The 20,530-nt window shown below is 52.1% G+C and overlaps 1 protein-coding gene and 1 long non-coding RNA gene across 2 annotated transcripts in view; one reads left to right on the forward strand and one right to left on the reverse strand.

The window, feature by feature from the left end:
* OPRD1 (opioid receptor delta 1) overlaps nucleotides 1-3,269 on the forward strand; it is a 40,389-nt gene extending 37,120 nt beyond the window's left edge. Inside the window, exon 3 of the mRNA XM_040229818.1 lies at nucleotides 2,728-3,269. Coding sequence (XP_040085752.1) covers nucleotides 2,728-3,269 — 542 coding nt within the window. The remainder of the gene's footprint in view (nucleotides 1-2,727) is intronic.
* A 10,408-nt stretch (nucleotides 3,270-13,677) lies between these two features.
* LOC120855166 lies at nucleotides 13,678-20,364 on the reverse strand. The gene is made up of 2 exons (XR_005719153.1): nucleotides 20,135-20,364; nucleotides 13,678-14,056 (listed from the first exon to the last, which is right to left on the reverse strand). It is a non-coding gene; the product is annotated as an uncharacterized LOC120855166 (long non-coding RNA).
* Nucleotides 20,365-20,530: the final 166 nt, after the last annotated feature.

The raw sequence follows: 20,530 nt of genomic DNA on the forward strand, positions 1-20,530 counted from the left end.
CGTGGGTGTAGGTGGATCACCAATGGAGTGTGGGTTGCTGATCAATGAAAGGGTGGATGGCTGGCCAGTAGGAGTGTGAATAATCAACCAATGGGAATGTGAGTGGTGGACTGATGGGAGAATGAATGACTGGTCAGTGGTCATATGGGTGGTTGGCCAAAGAAATTTTATGAATGGGATTATGGATGGCCAGATGTGTGGCTGGATAGCCAGTGGGGAGAGGGTGACCAGTGAGCAGTGGGGGCCACAAGATCTGCAATCCCATCCCAAACTCCCTTCCACCCCATTGGCCCAGATGACCAAAGCAAGGCTAGAGTATGGCCTGCATAGAATGACAGGCGCATTTCCTCAGAGTAAAATGCTGTACTAATTAGTGTAGTATAGTAACTACCTGTATCACTCAGGGTGGCTGCTGTAACAACAGCCATAGCTTAACGCAGTAGAAGTTTATTTCTCAGTCACCTCACAGTCCAGGGTAAGAGGAGGAGGGGCTCTAGTCCACACAGTCAATCAGGGATCCAGCCTCCAAATGATGGTTTGGGCTACACTGTGCTGGCATCTGGGCTTCCACGGTGGCTCAATGAATAAAGAATCCACCTGCAACGCAGGAGACGAGGGTTTGATCCCGGGGTCAGGCAGATCCCCTGGGGGTGGGCATGGCAACCCACTCCAGTATTCTTGCTTGGAGAATCCCATGGACAGGGGAGCCTGGCAGGCTACAGTCCATGGGGTCACAAAGAGTCAGGCACGAGTGAAGCGACTTAGCACATACGCACGCACTAGCCTCTGGCCAGCAGATGAATGTGGCAGTGGTGTAAATGCGGGGCCCCTCACTTCCTAGTGATAGCTGGTTAGTTGTTGTTTTAGTCATTCCGACTCTTTTGTGATCCCATGGGCTGTAGTCCTGCCAGGCTCCTCTGCCCATGGGATTTCCTAGGCAATAATACTGGAGTAGGTGGCCATTTCCTTCTCCAGGGGATCCTGCATTGGCCGGCGAATTACCAGTGAGCCACATGGGAAGTCCAGTGATAGCTGGTTACATGACCCCAACTTGATATAAATGGGAAAAGTAATTTAGCAGCAGCAAAGACACTGGTCACTAACCTCTCTTGACCCACGCTCTGTCATGGGGTATTGAAAAGATTAAATGAGATGATAGGTTGTAAAACACTTAGGACAAGGCCTGGCTCATTGTCAAGGCCCAATAAATAGCAGCTATTAGAATATTTGAGCCTGTGAGATAGACAAGGCAGGGACTCCTACTTCCATTGGACTGAAAGCAAACTGAGAATCAGAGAGGTCAGGTGATTTATTTAGCAGACCTTTGGTAGAATCTGGCCTAGAACCCAAGGTTCCTGTCCCCATAACTGTTGCTCCTTTTTGCCGCCAGGGTGAAGGTTTGCATTGTTGTAGGAGAGGGACAGGCTTGGTGGGGAGTTTCTTGGCCACCTCGACCCTCACAAGGGTAGAGTTCCCCTGCCCTTATATAGTCTCTGAGTGATTTGTCTTGACTCAGCAGCTGGACCTCATTCCTCACTGTCAGCCTTCAGTTTACAGGCCATTAACTTCAGCCCTTCTGGGGGCTGGGCCAGATGGGCCTCCTCATCCCCCGCCCCCTATTCTCTTTCTCTCTCATACACACACACACACACACTCACACACATACACTCACTCCCTAAGTGTGTGCCATTGGCACTCAGCTCTATAAGCCTCTTGCTGTGTGACCTTGGACAAGTGCTGTTCCTCTCTGGGCCTGCTTCTACCATCGGTACCATGAAAGTCCTTGGGTCCAGTTGTGGCTGGTGGTTGTCCTGCCAGCCTGATATCCTGTGGACCCACTCCGTCTGTGGACCCCAGCCCCTTACAGCTCTCAAACTCCAAGTCCCCTGGATGGGTCCTCAGATTCCGGGATCCCAAGAGGTCCTGGGAGTCCCCTGGGCCAGCCTCAGCCCTGTATCTGAGTCCCATAACATCCCCAAGGTGCTCATGCAGCCTGAGCCCACGCTCCAGGAGAAGGGAGCTTATTCCATCCCCTCTTATCTATGGACAAGAGTGGCAGTCAGAACGTTCTTGACGTGAAGCTGAGATCTGCGTCCTTGGCCCTAGCTCTGACCCCTGGACTCCCACGTTTCTGCCCTGTGAGTGCGCCAAGTGTTTGAACCATTCTGTGCTAAATGCTTTCCACACCATGGCCCATTTGATCCTCACAACAACCCTATGAGTTTAGGTACTGTTGTTAGTCCCACTTTATGGAAACTCTGGTAGAGGTTGAACAATCTGCCCAGGCCACATCACACAGTTAGCAGGGCCTGAGTCCCACTCTTAACACATGCTCTCTAAGTCAATCTTAGCAGTACCGTCCCCACTGGAGCTACTTTGCAAATGTGTGCAGAGTTTTCAGTTATCATCATGACAGACATTTAGTGGGCTTGAGCTAAGTTCTATCATTATATCACGGCTCCCCACGGCACAGAAGCTGATAAAAGGACTGGGAGAAACCATAGAAAACAGACCTCCTTGGTTAGGGCCAGTTTGCTGGGGTCTTGAAGGATGAGTAGGAGTTCACCAAGTGCAGAAGTGATGGAGGACATTGCAGGGAGAAGAATTGAAAAGGCCAGGAGGAGGCAGCGGGGCTTGGCTAAGCCGAGAAGGGTGGGCGAGCAGGGAGACGAAGTCCTTAGGCCCACCAGCCCCTCACCCAGCGTCTTTCCTTGTTCCCTGGCTCAGACGGAGCAGTGGTGTGCATGCTCCAGTTCCCCAACCCCAGCTGGTACTGGGACACGGTGACCAAGATCTGCGTGTTCCTCTTCGCCTTCGTCGTGCCCATCCTGGTCATCACCGTGTGCTACGGCCTCATGCTGCTGCGCCTGCGCAGCGTGCGCCTGCTGTCGGGCTCCAAGGAGAAGGACCGCAGTCTGCGGCGCATCACCCGCATGGTGCTGGTGGTGGTGGGCGCCTTCGTGGTGTGCTGGGCCCCCATCCACATCTTCGTCATCGTCTGGACGCTGGTGGACATCGACCGCCGCGACCCGCTCGTGGTGGCCGCGCTGCACCTGTGCATCGCGCTTGGCTACGCCAACAGCAGCCTCAACCCCGTGCTCTACGCCTTCCTCGACGAGAACTTCAAGCGCTGCTTCCGCCAGCTCTGCCGCATGCCCTGCGGCCACCGGGAGCCCAGCAGCTTCAGCCGCGCCCGCGAAGCCACGGCCCGCGAACGGGTCACCGCCTGCACCCCGTCCGACGGCCCCGGCGGTGGCGCAGCCGCCTGACCCGGCCCCGGCCGGCCCGCCGCGCGCCCCTCCGCAGGGACCCGGCGGTTAGGCGGAGTCCTAGTGGGGGCGGGGGCCACGACGCGGGGTGGGGCGGGCGGGGCCCCTGCCGTCGGGTGGATCGCTGATCTGGGACGGGCTGGAAGTGGGCCGGACAGCGGGGCGATGCCTCTAGGCTGAGCTCAAGGTCAAAGGCTTTGGGTTGGGGTAAGGGGAGCTCGCTAGCCCAGGGGAGTGGACCTGTGGCTCTGGGATTGGGCGGCTAAATGGGGGCCCCTTCCACGAGTTCTAGCTGGAGCTGGTTTTGGCGGCAGTGACAGTCTGGTCTGAGAGCCGGCCCAGGACCAAGGAGGGCCGGTGCTGAGGACGGTGGAATCGAGCTTCAAGATCGGGCCCCTGTGTGATGGGGAGGGGCCTCCTGTGGGGGTGAGTTGAAGGACGGGACTGTGAGGCTGACGCTCCAGCTCCGGACGGGGCTGGGAGAGAGGGCCCGTGTACAAACAATGGGGCCGCAGCTTGGAGTCGAGTCCCAGCCCAGAGTTCCAGAAAGGGGCGGGGCTCGCCGAGGTCCAGGCCCAATTTGCCATTTTTATGAACGAAGAGAAAATAAACTAGAAACGATACACTTTTTCTCTCCTCGACAGTCGTTTCCCTGGAAGGGGCAGGGGAGGCGCAGCATCGAAGTGGAGCTTGAGATGGGACAGTGGAGTTGCGGGACAGGGTAGCAAGCAAGAGGGGCCTCAGCTGGGGCGGGGTCCCCACGGGGAGGAGTCAGGAGGGCTTGCGAATCCCAAACCAGAGCTGCCAGTCGGCCTCTGTGCCAAAGGCTGGTGGGGGCTGAGGCAGAGGGAGGGGGCTTCTACTTTGAAGTTAGGTCCTCAAGCCACAGGGAGGACACTTTGGGGGTCCCCACGGCTGTGGCTTCTCTGGCCCAGGTGCTGGAGGACAGAGGGCCACGCTAATAGCTCCCAGAGTGTAGGAGGCCCCGGCTCTGGGTGTGTGTGTGGAGAGATGGTTTCTAAAGCACCAGGGTGGCATTTTCCTCCTCTCAGACACTGGCACCCTGATAAGAACCTCCAAGAAATCCTCTCTCCCTTCTCCCAACATCTGCCTACTACACCCAGTATGTCTGATGAACTGCATCCCGGCCCTGGGACCTGACTTGGAAGGGACTGGGGAGAAGAAGGCTTTTCTAACTGCAGTGCCAGCATCAGTCTGTGTCCCCAGGTCCCCACCCCTGCGCGAGCTGCCCCATTCAAGTTGCTGAGGGTCAGGTCCACCAGAGTTAGGCATAGAAGTTTTCCTTTTCGTTTGACATTTTATTCCAGCATCCCCAGATCTTTGCTTCCCCCTCTATCAGGGTCTGGTCTGTTCTCTGTGTCCCCCACCCCAAACTTCGTCTCCACCATCCCCTCACCTCTCCCTTCTCTCTACAACACTGCCTCTGTCACATACACCCTGACTCCCTATTGAAGCTGTGTGCTGACATCTTTGTAAAAACAAATTTAATTTTCTTCCCTTTTTGGGACAGATGGAAAGAAATTGACGTCTTTGTCTCAAACAGGGGAAAAAAAAAAAAAACGATATACCGCTTCTCTCTTTGACAGTCATTTCCTTGGAACAAAAGCCTTTCTCCTCTCTGGGAGGCTGTCACTCCAGCAGGGGCTGAACTAGCATTCTGGGGGTTGGGGCTCAGGCACCAAGGTGGGCTTGGGAACAAGAGGGGCAGGGATGCCCTTAGTGGGCAAAACATAGTCACCTTCTCAGGATGAGAAGCCCCAGACCTGGGAATGTCCTTCCTTCAGGAAGTGGCTCCACTAGTGCCCTGGAAGATGTGGGATCGTAGCCAGCACTCCAATCAGACTGCTAAGCCACCAAGGCCCGGGGTCCCCGTCCACCTGGATCAAATGGAGCTTGTGACTATAAAGATCTCTGTGTCTGAATGGGGTGGGGGGTTCAGCAAGGCAGGGGACACACTCCAGGACACTTGTTATCATCACTTGGGACCCCTCCTGCTAGTGCCTTCTGGAGATGTCATAGAAAGGGGACAATTTAGGAACCAGGGAAGACTTGAAGGAGGCGACATTGGAGCCAGGGCTATTTATTCTCCTTGCAAAGACCGGGTCCCCTTCAACCCCTCCGGGACAGGTCTGTCTTGAGGCTGCTCTGGACCCAGTCACTGCCATTTCTTGCGGCTGTCTGGATCCGCCTGCTTGTTACCAATCCCGGTATATAATTTTGTCTTGGAGTCAGCAAGCACTGGGTCCTGACCACGTGCATTTAAGGTAAAGCAAATATGTTGAAATCTACTTCCTGTGCACACTGGGCACTGGGACTCAGAAGTGAGTCCAATATGGCCCCATCCTCAGAAGGTTCGAGCCTATGCTTGGACCAAAGCATAAATGAATCTTTGCATCTCAGTGTGATGCATGCGGGGTGATAGGGAGCCCCAGGATGGGCGAGGGTGTCACAGGGAAGTGTCTTTTCTAGCTTTTTACTGAAACCCATATTTGTAGCAATTCTGAGAAGGGTGGAAAGGGTCAGAGGGCCTTAAAGGATGACTAGGAGTTAGCCACTAAGAAGAGAGAGCAGTGTGTGCAAAAGCATAGAATGATCAAGCACTGGGTAAACCCAAGAAGTTGTGTGCAGCTAAAGCGTGGGGCTCAGTCAAATGCTTCTGTGTGCTAGTCCCCATGCCGTGAGCTTGATACCCATCATTTCTCTGGTCCATGACAGCCCGGTGGAGCAAGTAATACTGCCTTTATTTTAAACAAGAAGTCAGGCTCAGAGAGGTCAACCACTTACCCCTAATTCACAGAGCCCGTTCGTGGTAGCAGAACTCAAGTCAGTGGAACTCCAGGGTCCAAGTTTTCAGTGAATTCCAGGCATCATTGAAGTAGAAGAGCCTTAGTAGCCGGTATCCTGGGGTGAAGTTTTTGAAATCTTTAAATGAAAAAAATCTGAGGGAAAAGGGCAATTTTCCATGAACTTTTGTTCCTCCTGAAGCTCTCCAAATCTTCAAGTTTCAAAGTGTATTGTGCATGGTGCATTTTAAAGCTGCAAATTGACAGTGTGATTCTAGATCATCACCGGGCTCTCAAAGCGGTGGAGTAGGTCTGATTTCCTACAAAATTTCCACTTCTCTCTTTTCAAGAGGTGGGAGGAAAGTTTTCGCTTCTGGTTTCAAAATGTCCTACAATTTCATATCTCTTCTTGTAATAGAAGTAGTGGTTAAAGCTGGAGTCAGAGCTTGGTTTCCCTTCTCTGTGTCTCAGTTTCCTCATCTGTAGAATGGACTTCCTTCATGGGATTGTTGTGAGGATTTAATGAATTAATATATGTACAGGGCCCAGCACATGAGCTATTAACATGTGGAAAGTATCCATTATTACTCAAAAGTAGAGTGGCTGTGCAAGGTCAGAGCTGGAGACCCAGATGGAAAAGGAGGTGAGCTTTCAGGGGTAGTGATGAAGAGAGAAGAGATGGGGGACCCAGCCTGGGGATCCCCTGCTTTTTAGGCTCAGGCGCCACTATGGAGAGTGAGAAGCTGCCAGAGAGGCAGGAGGAGGATGGGTTGAATGTGCTACCATGGAAACTGGAGGAGGAGGGCGTTCCCAGGGGGAGGGAGTGATGGATAATGTCAAGTGTCATGTAAGAGAGGTTGGGTGGGGAGGGCAGGAGAGTGAAGGGAGTAAACTGGAGCCTTCAGGTTCAGTCTTCGGTGTGGCCTGGAAGCCTCGATAGTGGATTCAGAAATCAGCTCTGATGTTAGCTGCCTGGCTGTGTGACCTCTATAAGCAATTTGCCCCCTCTGTGCTTCTGCTTCCTCCTAGATGAAAGACAAGGGAATGAGTCAGCCTCTAATACGATGCTCAGTTTCTAGTAAGTGTCCTGATTTTGACGGATTCTTGACCACTTCTAGCATTAGGATCTTAAGCAAGTCGCTTCACTTCCAAGTGCCCTCTCTGAAGGAAAGACAGGGCACACAAAAAGTGAAAGTGTTAGTCGCTCAGTCGTGCCCGACTCTTTTCGACCCCATGGACTGCAGCCCACCAGGCTCCTCTGTTCATGGGGTTTTCCAGGCAAGGATACTGAAGTGGGTTGCCATTTCCTTCTCCAGGGGATCTTCCCTACCCAGGGATCAAACCTGGGTCTCCTGCACTGCAGGCAGATTCTTTACCGACTGAGCCACCAGGGTGCATAGTAGGCCTCCAAGCCAGGGTTCTCCTGTAATAAGAATGGGGGTGCCAGAGGCTGCTGTCTAGGGAGGTTTGCTTGGCTTGGAATTTGAGATGTTCCCTAAGATGAAGAGGGGTCACCATGTCCTAAGAGGAGCAACAGTCCAGGTTGGGCCTCTGCTGGGCCTCTGGCCCAAGACCAGCCCCTTCGTCAGCAGCAGATCCTCAGCCTGGCCTCTGCCAGCCTTCCCGCCTGGCAACTACTGCAGATCCAGGCTGGGAGTCAGCTCAGGGGCTCCAAAACCCCTAGGAAGTGGTCCCCCCGGATCCTGACTCCAGCACTCACACACACACACACACACACACACACACCCTTTTCTCTTATTATTTATTTACTCATCATCATCTCTTCCTTTATTTCATTTCTGGGCACTGCGCACGTAGTACGGAGTCAGGGGAGGTGATGGGTGAGGAGTTTCTAGCAGGGGCTCAAATTGCAGGCTGGGTGGTTCTTGGGGCGGGCAGCTTGGAAATTCAGAATGGTAGCTGGAGGGGAGCTGATGTGGTCAGGATGGACCTCCTGATGGAGCAGAGCGCTAGGCTGGGGGCTTGCTCAGTCTCTGGTTTATCAGCGGCGCCTGCCACGAGCCCCACCTGTGTGCAGCTCTTCCGGGGCACGGAGTGCCTTCGCCTCCCCATCTCGGTGAGAGGCCAGTGTCATCACAACAGGGAATACAGACAGCGTGTATTATTGTTCTAGGCACTAGACGTGGGGTAACACTTCATCTTCACAGCATAACTATGAATAGGCATGACTGCTACCCCTATTTTACAGGTGAGAAAGCTGAGGCTCAGAGAGGGCAATGACTTGCCTAAGGCCACACAGCTGGCCCGTGGCTGGCCCGGCTAGAATGCTGTCTTGGGTCTGTCAAATCCACTTCCTCTGCTTGCTTGACTCCCAAGTGGACACTCTGTGATCACACGAAGGGGTATTAGGGAGACCCTCGCTTCCAGCTCACACGGTGTGAACGGAGCACCCTCCCTGGCAGGCTCTGTGTCTCATCACCTGGGCGGCAGGGGCACCGGCCGACCGCCCGAGAAACTGCTCTGACTTCAGCAGTGGCTTCTCTCCCATCCAGTAGCCCCCGGCCTCAGAAGACTGCTCTGCTCTGTGAATTTGTGGCCTGCCTACCACGTCTGTGCCGTGTGACCTCGGGAAGTCCCTTCTCTCCTTGAGCCCATTTCGTCCATCGTGGATGATGATGCTCCCCTGGTAAGAAGCTGTGGGGTTTTACAAAGAAGCTGTGAGTGAAGGACCTGTCTGTCTGGGTCACACAAGCGTTCCTGGCAACTGAACTGCAATGACACACGGTAGTTGTTCTACTGAGTGGAGGAGAGAGGTGCTTGGCATGCAGTGAGTGCTCAACAAATGGAGCTTTTTAACATTATCTAATGTTCTTGTTGATCCCTGCTCCGACCCCGTCTCTGAATGCTGTAGGTTGGTCAGGAGCAAAGAACTTTCCTTTTTAGCCATCTGCTTGAGTTTGAGTTTCAGAAGAGGGGACAGCAAGCATTGGAGAAGCAAACTTCGAGAGGATGTCTTCTCCCCAAGTACCTTCTACAGAGCTGTCTCCTTGGGTCCTCGCCGGGTCTCCGAGACCCTAGATTGGGGCACAGCCTGGGAAGGAAGAAAGGTCCCTGGGTGGCACTGGCCTGGGCCTCCTGACTTGCATAGTTGAGTCACGGGGATGGAGTCCCTGGGCAGGTGTCAGTGCAGGCGACATGCATCCAATGGGCTCATCTTCTAGAATCTCCTCTTGAAACAAGTCCCAAGCCAGTACACAGGGAACGTGGGTTTGACTCTCCATCTCCCACTTGCTGTGTGCCCCTGAGCAGGGCTCTGTCCCTCTCTGAGCCTCTGCACCATGGACATGGGTTGATGGATTCTGAGGGCACTGCCTTCCTGGGAGAGAAAGATGTTTCCCTCATGTTCCTCGATCCCAGAAACAGACATCTGTTGGTAAAATGCCCTGGGCATTTGCCAGAAACTGGGAGAACCAGAGTCCCTCTAGGGGTCCAGTGTGTGTCACTGAGTTGGCCCCCTTTGTGGGTCAGGGAGGCAGGCATGTCAGAAACAAAGCTTGACTCAGACACCTGGCTTTTGCCTCTCCCAGGTTCCGTTTGGGGACCAAGGAACCAACTTTCCGTTTTCCCAATAAAGTGAGCCCTGTTCTCAGTGTCTGCAATCTCTGGCTGTTTCTTTTGCTCATCCACTGTGGTCCTCTCATGAGGGGAGCCCAGTTTGTGGGGGGATGACCTAGACCTGCCCGCTCACAGAGGGAAAAGTATAGCCCCACCCTCAGGAGCTGACCCAGAGGGTGATGTGACACTGTCCTGAAGGACCCCATCTGGGACTTCCCTGGTGGTCCCGTGGTTAAGAATGCAGAGGACATGGGTTCGATCCCTGGTCAGGGAACTAAGATCCCACATAACTCAGGGCAACTAAGCCCACCGCAACTACTGAGCTGGTGTCAAAACCTGATCTGATGGGAGAAGGCGACACAGGAGACAGCTGTAGCCACTTCCTAGCATGCGCCCCGCCCCTTCCCTCCAGATGGACTCCGCCTACTTCCCTGTGGCCCACCCCCCTAATCTAAGGCCCACATGCTCGCAAGCCTGTTGGGGCTCCCACTAATGCCCTCCCCCTCCCTCCCCCTCCTTCCTCCTCCCTCCCCCTCCCTCCCCCTCCCTCTTTCCCTCGAGACAGCCTCCTTCCGAGCCCGGAGCCCTCGTCCTGGGCTGCCCACCTGGGGCCTGCTGTGTCGAGGCGGTGAGGTCCAACACGGGGGAGACTCGGAGCTCCACCGCGACCCTCCGCGGCAGTGTGGGCGGCAACGGCGGCGGGGCTAGCAGGCTGCTCCGGGGAGGAAGGGGGCTTGACTGCTTGGCCTCTCTCTCCTCAGAGAACCTCCCAGAGGCCCTGCAGCTCTGCCCAGAGCCAATCCTCCCTGAGGCTGGAAAGAACAGCTCTGAGAGTGTGTGTGTGTCGGGGTGGGGGGGTGGGGGGGGGAGGGGGTCGGGGGGGGGGGGGCTAGGGAAGGGGAGAGGGAGGCGCGCACCAGAGCTTTACGCGTTTGAGTCTGTGCACGCTAGAGATTTTCTTTCTTCACCGCTGTATGAATGCCCCGAGGAAAAGCACATCTGCGGGACCACTCCGGGCATCTCTTTCCTTACTTGTAAAATAGGAGAGCAGTTACTGTAACCAGGATTCTCTTCAGGACCCAACAAGACAGCAGCTGTCGTGTAACGAGGGCACGTTATTATTGATGGGGAAACATACTCTGCTTTTCACCTTCAATAGCTCCCAGTTGCCTGAAAAGTCCAGATGACTTCTCCGTGCTCCTTCCCAGTGGAGGATGCTAGGAGCCTGAGTTCAGTCTTGCCTGTCCACCACCTCAAACGCCCTTGGAGAGAGAAGGGGACCCTCTACAGGGACGGGGCTGCCGAAGCCCAGCCCAAGGGCGGGCAGTTCTCAGAGAAATGGGGCAGGTGGTGCAGGCTCCTCTCAGGTGCCAACGTCATCACACTTCCACGTCAGCACCGCTTCCACTGCCTCCAGGAAGCCTTCCTGGATTGCTCTGTGCTGACCCTTGGCCCTGCTGGGATATCTCGTAGCTGCTATCAGACCCCCACCCCACCCCCATGCTAAGCAAGACCTGCCCTTTCTCAGAAGGCGGCTGGGCCCCCACAGCACTGCCCAGACTCAGGAACCTAGCTGTTTCCTAAGGGGGTGTGGGGAGGGGGAAGGAAATATGGTGGAAGGGAACACAGGGTTGTTTTTTTTTTTTTTCGTCAGTGATGTTTACAGTCATTATAGAATGCTCATTATAGAGACTGAGAATAAGCTTAAAAAGAAAACATCATCCATAGTTCCCCATTCTGTTAACATTTGAAAGTACTCCCTTTACCCAGGGGAGCCCCTGGAGGTCCACCATGATTCTAGAACCCTCTGAAATAGGGTCTGCACTCTGTGTCGTTAAAAGATGCTTGCTCCTTGGAAGAAAAGCTATGACAAACCTAGACAGCGTATTAAAAAGCAGAGACATTACTTTGCCGACAAAGGTGTGTACAGTCAAAGCTATGGTTTTTCCAGCAGTCATGTATGGATGTGAGAGTTGGACTATAAAGAAAGCTGAGTGCCGAAGAATTAATGCTTTTGAGCTGTGGTGTTGGAGAAGACTCCTGAGAGTCCCTTGGACTGCAAGGTGATCCAACCAGTCCATCCTAAAGGAGATCAGTCCTGGGTGTTCATTGGAAGGACTGATGTTGAAGCTGAAACTCCAGTACTTTGGCCACCTGATGTGAAGAGCTGACTCATTTGAAAAGACCCTGATGCTGGGAAAGATTGAGGGCAGGAGGAGAAGGGGATGACAGAGGATGAGATGGTTGGATGGCATCACCGACTCAATGGACATGAATTTGAGTGAACTCCGGGAAATGGTGATGGACAGGGAGGCCTGGCGTGCTGCAGTCCATGGGGTCGCAAAGAGTCGGATACACTGGACATGACTGATGGATACACTGGACACGACTGATGGACTGAACTGAACAAGGAGACAAGCTCACTTCCGGGACGCTTCTGCCACCTACTGGTCTTGTGTGGCATTAGCACCCTTATTTGGTCCCCACTTCTTTCCCCTGTTCTGCTGTCCACAGCTGATGCCCCTGGCAAGTTCTCTCATGCCTGGAAGCCGTAGACTGGAACTGGTCCCTGAAAGAGGGTCTTGAATGGGGGGGGCATTCTGTTGGGAATATTGGATGAGCATGGAGAACTATAACTGACTAACCATGTACCCCAAGGCACTCTTATCCTTTCAAGTTATTACCTCTTTTATTCTTTCTACCCCATGGGCCTTATGCAGTGCCTGGCACATGGAAGGTCATAATAAATATTTAAAGTGAATAATAAAAAACACCTTAAAGTGAGTATTTTTGACAAATGAGGAGCTGGAGGCTCAGAGAGTGGAAGTGACTTGCCCAAAGTCACACAACAGTTTCCTCTGATAGGACATTGCTCCAGAGAGAAAGAGAAGGAAGACACAATGAAGCTGAAATATTTACTAAGACCTACAGGAAGTCCAGCCCAGATTCTGACCCCCAGAGGACCAGAAACACCCAGAGATGGATGAGGTCAACCTGGAGGGATGATTTCCCCACCCAAGAAGAATCCCCTGAGCTGCTAACTCAAATCCATTCATTCACCTAATAATGCCAACAGAGTGGCAGGCTCTGTGCTAAGACAGAAGATAAGCAGTGAGCAAACAGACAAAAGTCCAGTCTTTCCTCTTATTCAGCATGGACTCCAAAAGGGCCCCTCTTCCTTGCTGCCCCACACCCATGGCCCCTGGGACCACTTTGAGCTCTTCACCATCCTGGCTGTGCTGAGTGGATACAGAATCCAGAAGGAGACTGGAGGGAGATGTGAGTCAGTGGTGGGAAGGATGGTTCAGCCCTGACTGTCCAGTACTGAGGCTGAGCAAAGACAGCCTGAAACCTGGGCAGACAGACTTCGTGCTACTGAAGCAGGTTCATCGGCTTGACATGCGGCACATCAGATACTGAGATGCAGAAGTTTGCAGCAGTTATTGCTGTTCAGTTGCTAAGTCATGTCTGAATCTTTGTGACCCCATGGACTGCAGCACATCAGGTTTCCCTGTCCTTCACTACCTCTTGGAGTTTGCTCAAACTGGTTCATTGAGTCGGTGATGCCATCCAACCATCTCGTCCCCTGTCATCCCCTTCTCCTGTCCTCAGTCTTTCCCAGCATCAGGGTCTTTTCCAGTGAGTCAGTTCTTCGCATCAAGTAGCCAGACTATTGGAGCTTCAGCTTCAGCATCAGTCCTTCCAATGAATATTCAGGATTTCCTTTAGGATGGACTGGTTGGATCTCCTTGCTGTCCAAGGGACTCTCAAGAGTCTTCTCCAGCACCACAGTTCAAAAGCATCAATTCTTTGGCGCTCAGTCTTCTTTATGGTTCAACCCTCACATCCATACATGACCACTGGAAAAACCATAGCTTTTATGGACCTTTGTCAGTAAAGTAATGTCTCTGCTTTTTAATATGCTGTTTGTCATAGCTTTTCTTCCAAGGAGCAAGGTCTTTTAATTTCATGGCACAGTCACCATCCATAGTGATTTTGGAGCTCAAAAAATACAAAATCTGCCACTATTTGCAGCAGAGAAAGGGTTTATTCACAAGGCAGCCAAGTGAGGAGACAGGAGAAGAAATCTCAGATCTGCCTCCCTGAAGGTGAAGGGCTGGGGATATTTATGGGATAAAGAAGCACGGTCTCGGCATTGGGAAAGGTGGTTGGAGGTGGGGGAAAGGTGAGGTAATCAGGGTTCTGTGCAGGTGCATCTGAGTGGCATGGCTTCTTTCTAGGATGTATGCTCAACAATGGAGGTGCTTAGCATGATCTGAGGGTGGAGTTTTTGGCCTCTGTTGTCCAAAGGTCATTCATCTGACTTCTGTGCAGGCCCAGTTTTAGGGTGAGTGGACTGATCCAGTCCTAGCCAGCTTGAACTGGACGGGAGCTGACTCCAAGCTCCTGGAAAACAACATAAGCTCCTGTTACTGTAGTGACGCATATGTCAGAGGTGTTATCTATAGGGGTGATTAAGGAGTCAGAAAATAATTAAGTGAGCTTGGTCAGTGGAGGCAGGTTACAAGCAGAGGGTTTTTTTTTTTTTTTTTCAAACCATTCCCTTACCTGCTGTTCTGTAAGACAAGCCCAAGAATTTCTATTAGTTACCAGTTTCTGTTAACCCTATGCGGCCTGGTTTCAGGATTTTTTAATCCTATGGGGTACAGTTTCACTAGGTTTGAATACATCCTTGGCTACTAACTTGTTCTGTGACCTTGGTCACATCCGTTATCCTTGCTAGGCCTCTGTTAAAACAAAGAACTTGATCTTAGTGGTTTCAACTCTTAGTTTCTTAGAAGGGCTGGGGGAGGCCAAGCAAACAGAATTCCCATATCCTCTTACATCCATCGCTTCATCAGCACAGTCCTGCTTCTCTCTGTTTCTTACACTGAGCGTCTGTGGCTAAATGAGTTTGATGATCACTTGGACTTGTCGATCTCAAGGTTACTGCCAGGCCTGAAAATTTGAAGACTCAGTCTCCGTCTTACCTGACCACCAGATTATGAGCTAGAGGAGGGCTGGGACTGGGTCTGAGTCCTTTCTTTGTCCTCACCCTCCACCCGCCAGGCCTCGCTGAAGAGGAGGGCCTTAGGATGTCCATCTAGGCTGACCACATGTGACGACACCCTACGGACAGCAGAACAGGGATTCAGACAACTCTGTACGGACCAAAGGCCTCAGTGCCAAGCACAGTGCTGGCACTGCCTGGGGAGGTGAGGGCAGGCAGAGAAGGCTTCCTGGGGCTTGTGGCCTGGGGCCTCCAAGTCTGGAAAGCAAGTGAAGGTTGGACTGGATGGAACAGAAGATCCCTGAGCAGTCCTGGCTGGAGCAACCTAGCTGTTAGGACGTGCCACACACAAGGTCCAGGTCGGTAGCTCTGGAGGACGTGGGTAAAGAGCCTGCTTGTGGGGTATGGCAGTGGGGCTGGGGTAAAGGGGATTGGTCGGGAGACACGAACCCAGCTCCTGCTCTGGCTTCAGAATTCCCACATCTCCCATGTGTGCCTAATACTTGACCCTGTCAAGCCTAGGGGTGGACTCACCATGAGGTTTATGTGTCAGTCAAAGCTTCACACTTGCATAGGTCCTTCCCTAGGAAGGACCCTGGCCTTGTGTTCACAAGGTCGTAAATATCCATAAAATTTGCAAAGTGAAATACGTTAACTTCAGTTGGTTAAGAGCACCGTCTCTTTCCATTCTGAGTTTCCCTTCTTCCCATATGTGTCCTGCAGCCTTGAGTGGCTACATGCATGCGTACTAAGTCACTTCAGTTGTGTTCGACTCTTTGCCACCCTATGGACCATAGCCCGCCAGGCTCCTCAGTCCATAGGATTCTCCAGGCAAGAATACAGGAGTAGATCCTCATGCACTCTTCCAGGGGATCTTCCCAGCCCAGGGATCGAACCCATGTCTCTTATGTCTCCTGTATTGGGAGGCTGGTTCTTTACCACTAGTGCCACCTGGGAAGCCCTGAGTGGCTACAGGCATTTTTTATTTCTTTGTTGTTCAGTCACTAAGTTATGTCAGACTCTATGTGAACTCATGGACTGTATCATGCCAGGTTAGAGCTTCCTCAAATTCATGTCCACTGAGTCGGTGATGCTATCTAACCATCTCATCCTCTGTCGCCCCCTTCTCCACCTGCCCTCAATCTTGCCCATCATCAGGGTCTTTTCCAATGAGTCTGCTCTTTGCCTCAGGTGGCCAAAGTATTGGAGCTTCAACAACAGACCTTCCAATGACTATTCAGTGTTAATTTCCTTTAGGACTGACTGATTTGCTCTTCTTGCTGTTCAAGGCACTCTCAAGAGTCTTTCTCCAGCACCACTGTTCGAGAGCATCAATTCTTCATCACTTAGGCTTCTTTATGAACCAACTCTCATATCTGTGCATGACTATTGGAAGAACCATAGCTTTGACTCTATGCACCTTTGTTGGCAATGTAATGTCCCTGCTTTTTAAGACACTGTCTAGGTTTGTCATAGTTTTCTTTCCAAGGAGGAAGCATCTTTTAATTTCATGGCTTCAGTCACTGTCTACAGTGATTTTGGAGCCCAAGAAAATAAAATCTGTCAATGCTTCCACTTTTTTCCCCTTCTATTTGCCATGAAGTGATGGGACCAGATGCTGTGATCTTAGTTTTTTAACGTTGAGTTTCAAGCCAGGTTTTTCACTTTGCTCTTTCACCTTCCTCAAGAGGCTCTTCAGTTCCTCTTCACTTTCTGCTATAGAGTGGTATCATCTGCATATGTTAGGTTGGTGGTATTTCTCCCAGCAAACTTGATTATAGCTTGTGATTCATTCAGCCCGGCATTTCACATGATGTACTCTGCAAATAGAACTGGGGTTCGATCCCTTGGTCAAGAAGATCCCCTGGAGTAGGAAATGGCAAACTACTCCAGTATTCTTGCCAGGATATCCCATGGACAGAGGAGCCTGGTGTGCTACAGTCCATGGGGTTGCAAAGAATCAGACATTACTGAGCAACAGCACACACTCTGCATATGAGTTAACTAAGCAGGGTGACAATATATAGCCTTGTCGTACTCTTTTCCCAATTTTGAATAAGTCAGTTTTTCTATGTCTGGTTCTAAATGTTGCCTCTTGACCCACATACAAGTTTCTCAGGAGACAGGTAAGGGGGTCAGGTATTCCCATCGCTTTAAGAATTTTCCAATTTTTTTGTGATCCATACAGTCAAAGGCTTTAGTGTAGTCAATGAAGCAGAAGTTGATGCCTTTCTGGAACTCCTCTGCTTTCTCCATGATCCAACTAATGTTAGCAGTTTGATCTCTGCTTCCTTTACCTCTTTGAAATCCAGCTTATGAATCTGGAATTTCTCAGTTCACATACTGCTGAAGCCTAGCTTAAAGGATTTTGAGCATTACCTTGCTACTATGTTAAATGAGTGCAGTTGTACCATAGTTTAATTGCCCTTCTTTGGCATTGGAAGGAAAACTGAACTTTTCCAGTCCTGTGGCCACTGCTGAGTTTTCCAAATTTGCTGGCATATTGAGTATAGTACTTTAACAGCATCATCTTTTAGGATTTTAAATAGCTCAGCTGGAATTCTGTCACCTCCACTAGCTTTGTTTCTAGTAATGCTTCCTAAAGCCAACTTGACTTCACAATCCAGGGTGTCTGGCTCTAGGTGAATGATCACACCATTGTGGTTATCTGGGTCATTAAGAGTTTTTTCATGTAGTTCCTCTGTGTATCCTTGCCACCTCTTCTTAATCTCTTCTGCTTCTGTTAGGTCGCTACCGTTTCTCTCCTTTATCGTGTCCATCCTTGCATGAAATGTTTCCTTGATATCTCCAATTTTCTTGAAGAGATCTCTAGTCTTTCCCATTCTGTTGTTTTCCTCTATCCCTTTGCTTTGTTTATTTATTTTTTACATTCACTTTAAAAAAAGAGAGAGAGACCCCCTCAAAGAAACCCCCAAAGAAGCCCCACAGTCCTGGACCTGCCCACTAGGTCCCGAGTTTTTCCAGCTTCAAAGATGAGTAAAGGCTGTGCGGGTCTTCACAGGAATAAAGAGGATCTCTTTTCATCCTCTCAAAGGCGGTGAGAGAAACTGAGGAATGAGGGTAAGAGACGTGTCAAGGGCTTCACACGTCACAGTGAGTTGGGCTTGCAATCTGGGAGACTCTCACTTGAATGCCCACCCTCTCATGACAACCCCTGCCTTGGAGCTGACCCTCAGGCACCCAAAGCAGCCTCAATCCCAGGCTGAGCTCCCTCTGGGAGCCTGGGTGGCCGGACTCCACACTTCCATTGCAGCAGCTCTATGGACCACAAGGTGGCAGCAGACACCATCTTTCCTCCTCGCTCCTCCCAGCTTCCTGGCCCCAACTAGCCAAATCTTAGCTTTCCCCACAAATACCCCATCAGCTCTTTCCTTCCCTCTCAGGAAACAGGGAATGCTGCTTTCAAGTCCTGGCCTTGTCATTGACTAGTTGTGTGACTGCAAGTAGATCATTTCACCTCTCCCAGCCTCAGCCATAAAATAGGGGGAACTCATGGGAATGGGTTAGTGACGTACCTGTACCTGGCAGACATACAATAAACCAATCGCTGGCAACCACTGCTGTTTGAAAAGGGGCTTCTGGAGATGGCACCTTCCTTGGTAAGGGGTTCCCCTGGTGGGATTGGCCCCCTCCCCACACCTTAGTAAAGCAGAAGCCCTCTGGGGGCAGCGGGGCCTTCAGAGACCTTCCGTGTTTATTGGTGGGCACCCTCTCTGCCCCTGCATGCATCTTTCCCCAGACTGGGGCATCTGACTCGGCTTTTTCTCCATCCCTGCCAACCCCCATCTCTCCCTTGGAGGGGGCTCTGCAGCCTCTTGCCCAGCTTAATGTTATCCTGGGGATCAGCTGTGGGGTTCAGTTGGATCCTCCTTAGGAAGGGGGTCCCTGAACCACTGCTCATCAATTTTCTCTCTCTCCACTTCAGGTGCCCCCAAGTGACTGCCACAGCCCAGCCAGCACATGGCTGCCTCTACCTCCAAGACTCCCTGGCTGACCCAAATGTCAGTATCTCTTCTCCCCCACCACCTGACCCGCTCTTAACCTGGCATTCAAGGCCTTCCACTATTCGGTCACACGATGCACTCTGTGCTCCACATATACTGGACTATTTTCTGTTCCCAGAGCACACCTTCACTATTCTACTTCCAGGCCTTTGTGCAGGCTGTCCTCCTCTGGAAGGCCCTCTTCCATTTCCATGCAGTAAAGTCATCCTTAAAAGTCTAGCTGGAAGGTCACTTCTCTGGGCCGTCTTCCCTAATCCTGCAAATGGAATCCTTTTCCCTTCCCTGGGCTCTGGGTACACAGCTGCTTTAGGGCCTTCATCACCGGAGGCCGTGAATCTCAACAGGAATGAATGTCCATTATGTATGCAGAGCGACTTTCAATTTACAAATGGCTTTCCATCTAATTATCTTAGAGTCTTAATGTCCCGGAGTCAAGAAAGGATGACAGGATGAGCGCCATGACCTCATTTGACTGGTGAGGAGACAGTCAGGCTAGGAGAGAAATATGACTGGCTGGGTCCTACGCCCACCCCTGAGAATGGTGTGATCAGGATTCAAACTTGCAACAGATTCCAGCCCCTGCCTCCTGCCTGAGCTTCCCATGCTATCTCCACTGTTCCTTGTGGCCTAGTCTTGTGACACCCTTCCCCACTTAGACTGGGCATTGGTCAGTTTTGAATAAAGAGCTCAATTAAGTTTTGTTGACAGGACAGACGCTCGTATATTGGCCCTGCCTCCCATCCTCTACCCTCTAAGACCCTACCCCATCCCTTGGCCTCTTTATCACCCAACTCAAGACCCAATCACCCAGTGGAGGCTGATGGCAGAGCCCAGGCTCTGGCAGGATAAGGAGTTGGCTGGAGGCCCAGGCAACTCAGAGAAGGAGGGGGAGACACAAACAGGTTCCTTCCCTGCCCCCCAAGCTTATCAGTCCCCCCCAGGCAAACTTGGTGCTCAGCCTGGGGGGCAGAGATCTGTTGCCTGCTTATAACCCTTAGAAGCTGTGTGACTTTGGCTGTCTTCTGCTCTCAGACCCTCTTTAGAACACTTTTGGCTATAAGGATTCAAAGGAATCAAATGAAAGAACACAGGTAAAATAACAGTGATCACCTCCTCTGGAGGACACCCCCAGAGGGAGCATCTCAGGAGGCAAATAACACCAAGTCTGGGGAGGGAGGTGGAGACTTCACTGGCAGAGGCAGGGGGGTAGGGGGCTTGAAGTCCACGCAGGGACAGCATCCACCCATCCCACCGCCCCCCCCCCAACCCAGTGACTTTCACCCATACAAGTGCCCATGTCACTTCAACAAGAATCCCAGGCTGTGTCCTGAGAGAGGGTCCTGGGCAGGGCTCCAGGGCCCCAGGGCCTGGCAGGAGGTGGGGGAGGCACCAATTTATATGACAACACAGAGAGGCACAAACAGAGGCACACCCTCTGTGCAAACTCACCATCAAGGGCACACTGTCACACCCATAAATGCATCTGCCCCGCTCCATGATACACAGAGAAGAGAGACACACACCAGGTCAAGATCACAAGCACACTCCCACGTGGACATCCCACGCACAAACTCAGAAATACAGAGCCCTCCCTGGCCACCCCCACGACACACACACACATTCCCAGGCACACTCACTTATCAGGCCGGGGCAGGCGCAGGCGCTGCTGAGTCACCCACAGGCAGCTCCAGCCTAAGAGAGGAGGAGCCAAGTGCTCGCCCCCATCAGGAGGGGGTGGGGCCTGCGGCAGTTCCTTAGAATAGCCGCGTCTGGGCCGCTGCGGGATTCTCCGCGCCCCGCCCTTTCGATAGAGGAGGAGAGTCAGAAAAGGGGAAGGAAACCCCT

The sequence above is a fragment of the Oryx dammah genome, unplaced genomic scaffold (genome assembly GCF_014754425.2).
Source record: "Oryx dammah isolate SB20612 unplaced genomic scaffold, SCBI_Odam_1.1 HiC_scaffold_27, whole genome shotgun sequence".
In the NCBI taxonomy this organism is placed as follows: Eukaryota; Metazoa; Chordata; class Mammalia; order Artiodactyla; family Bovidae; genus Oryx; species Oryx dammah.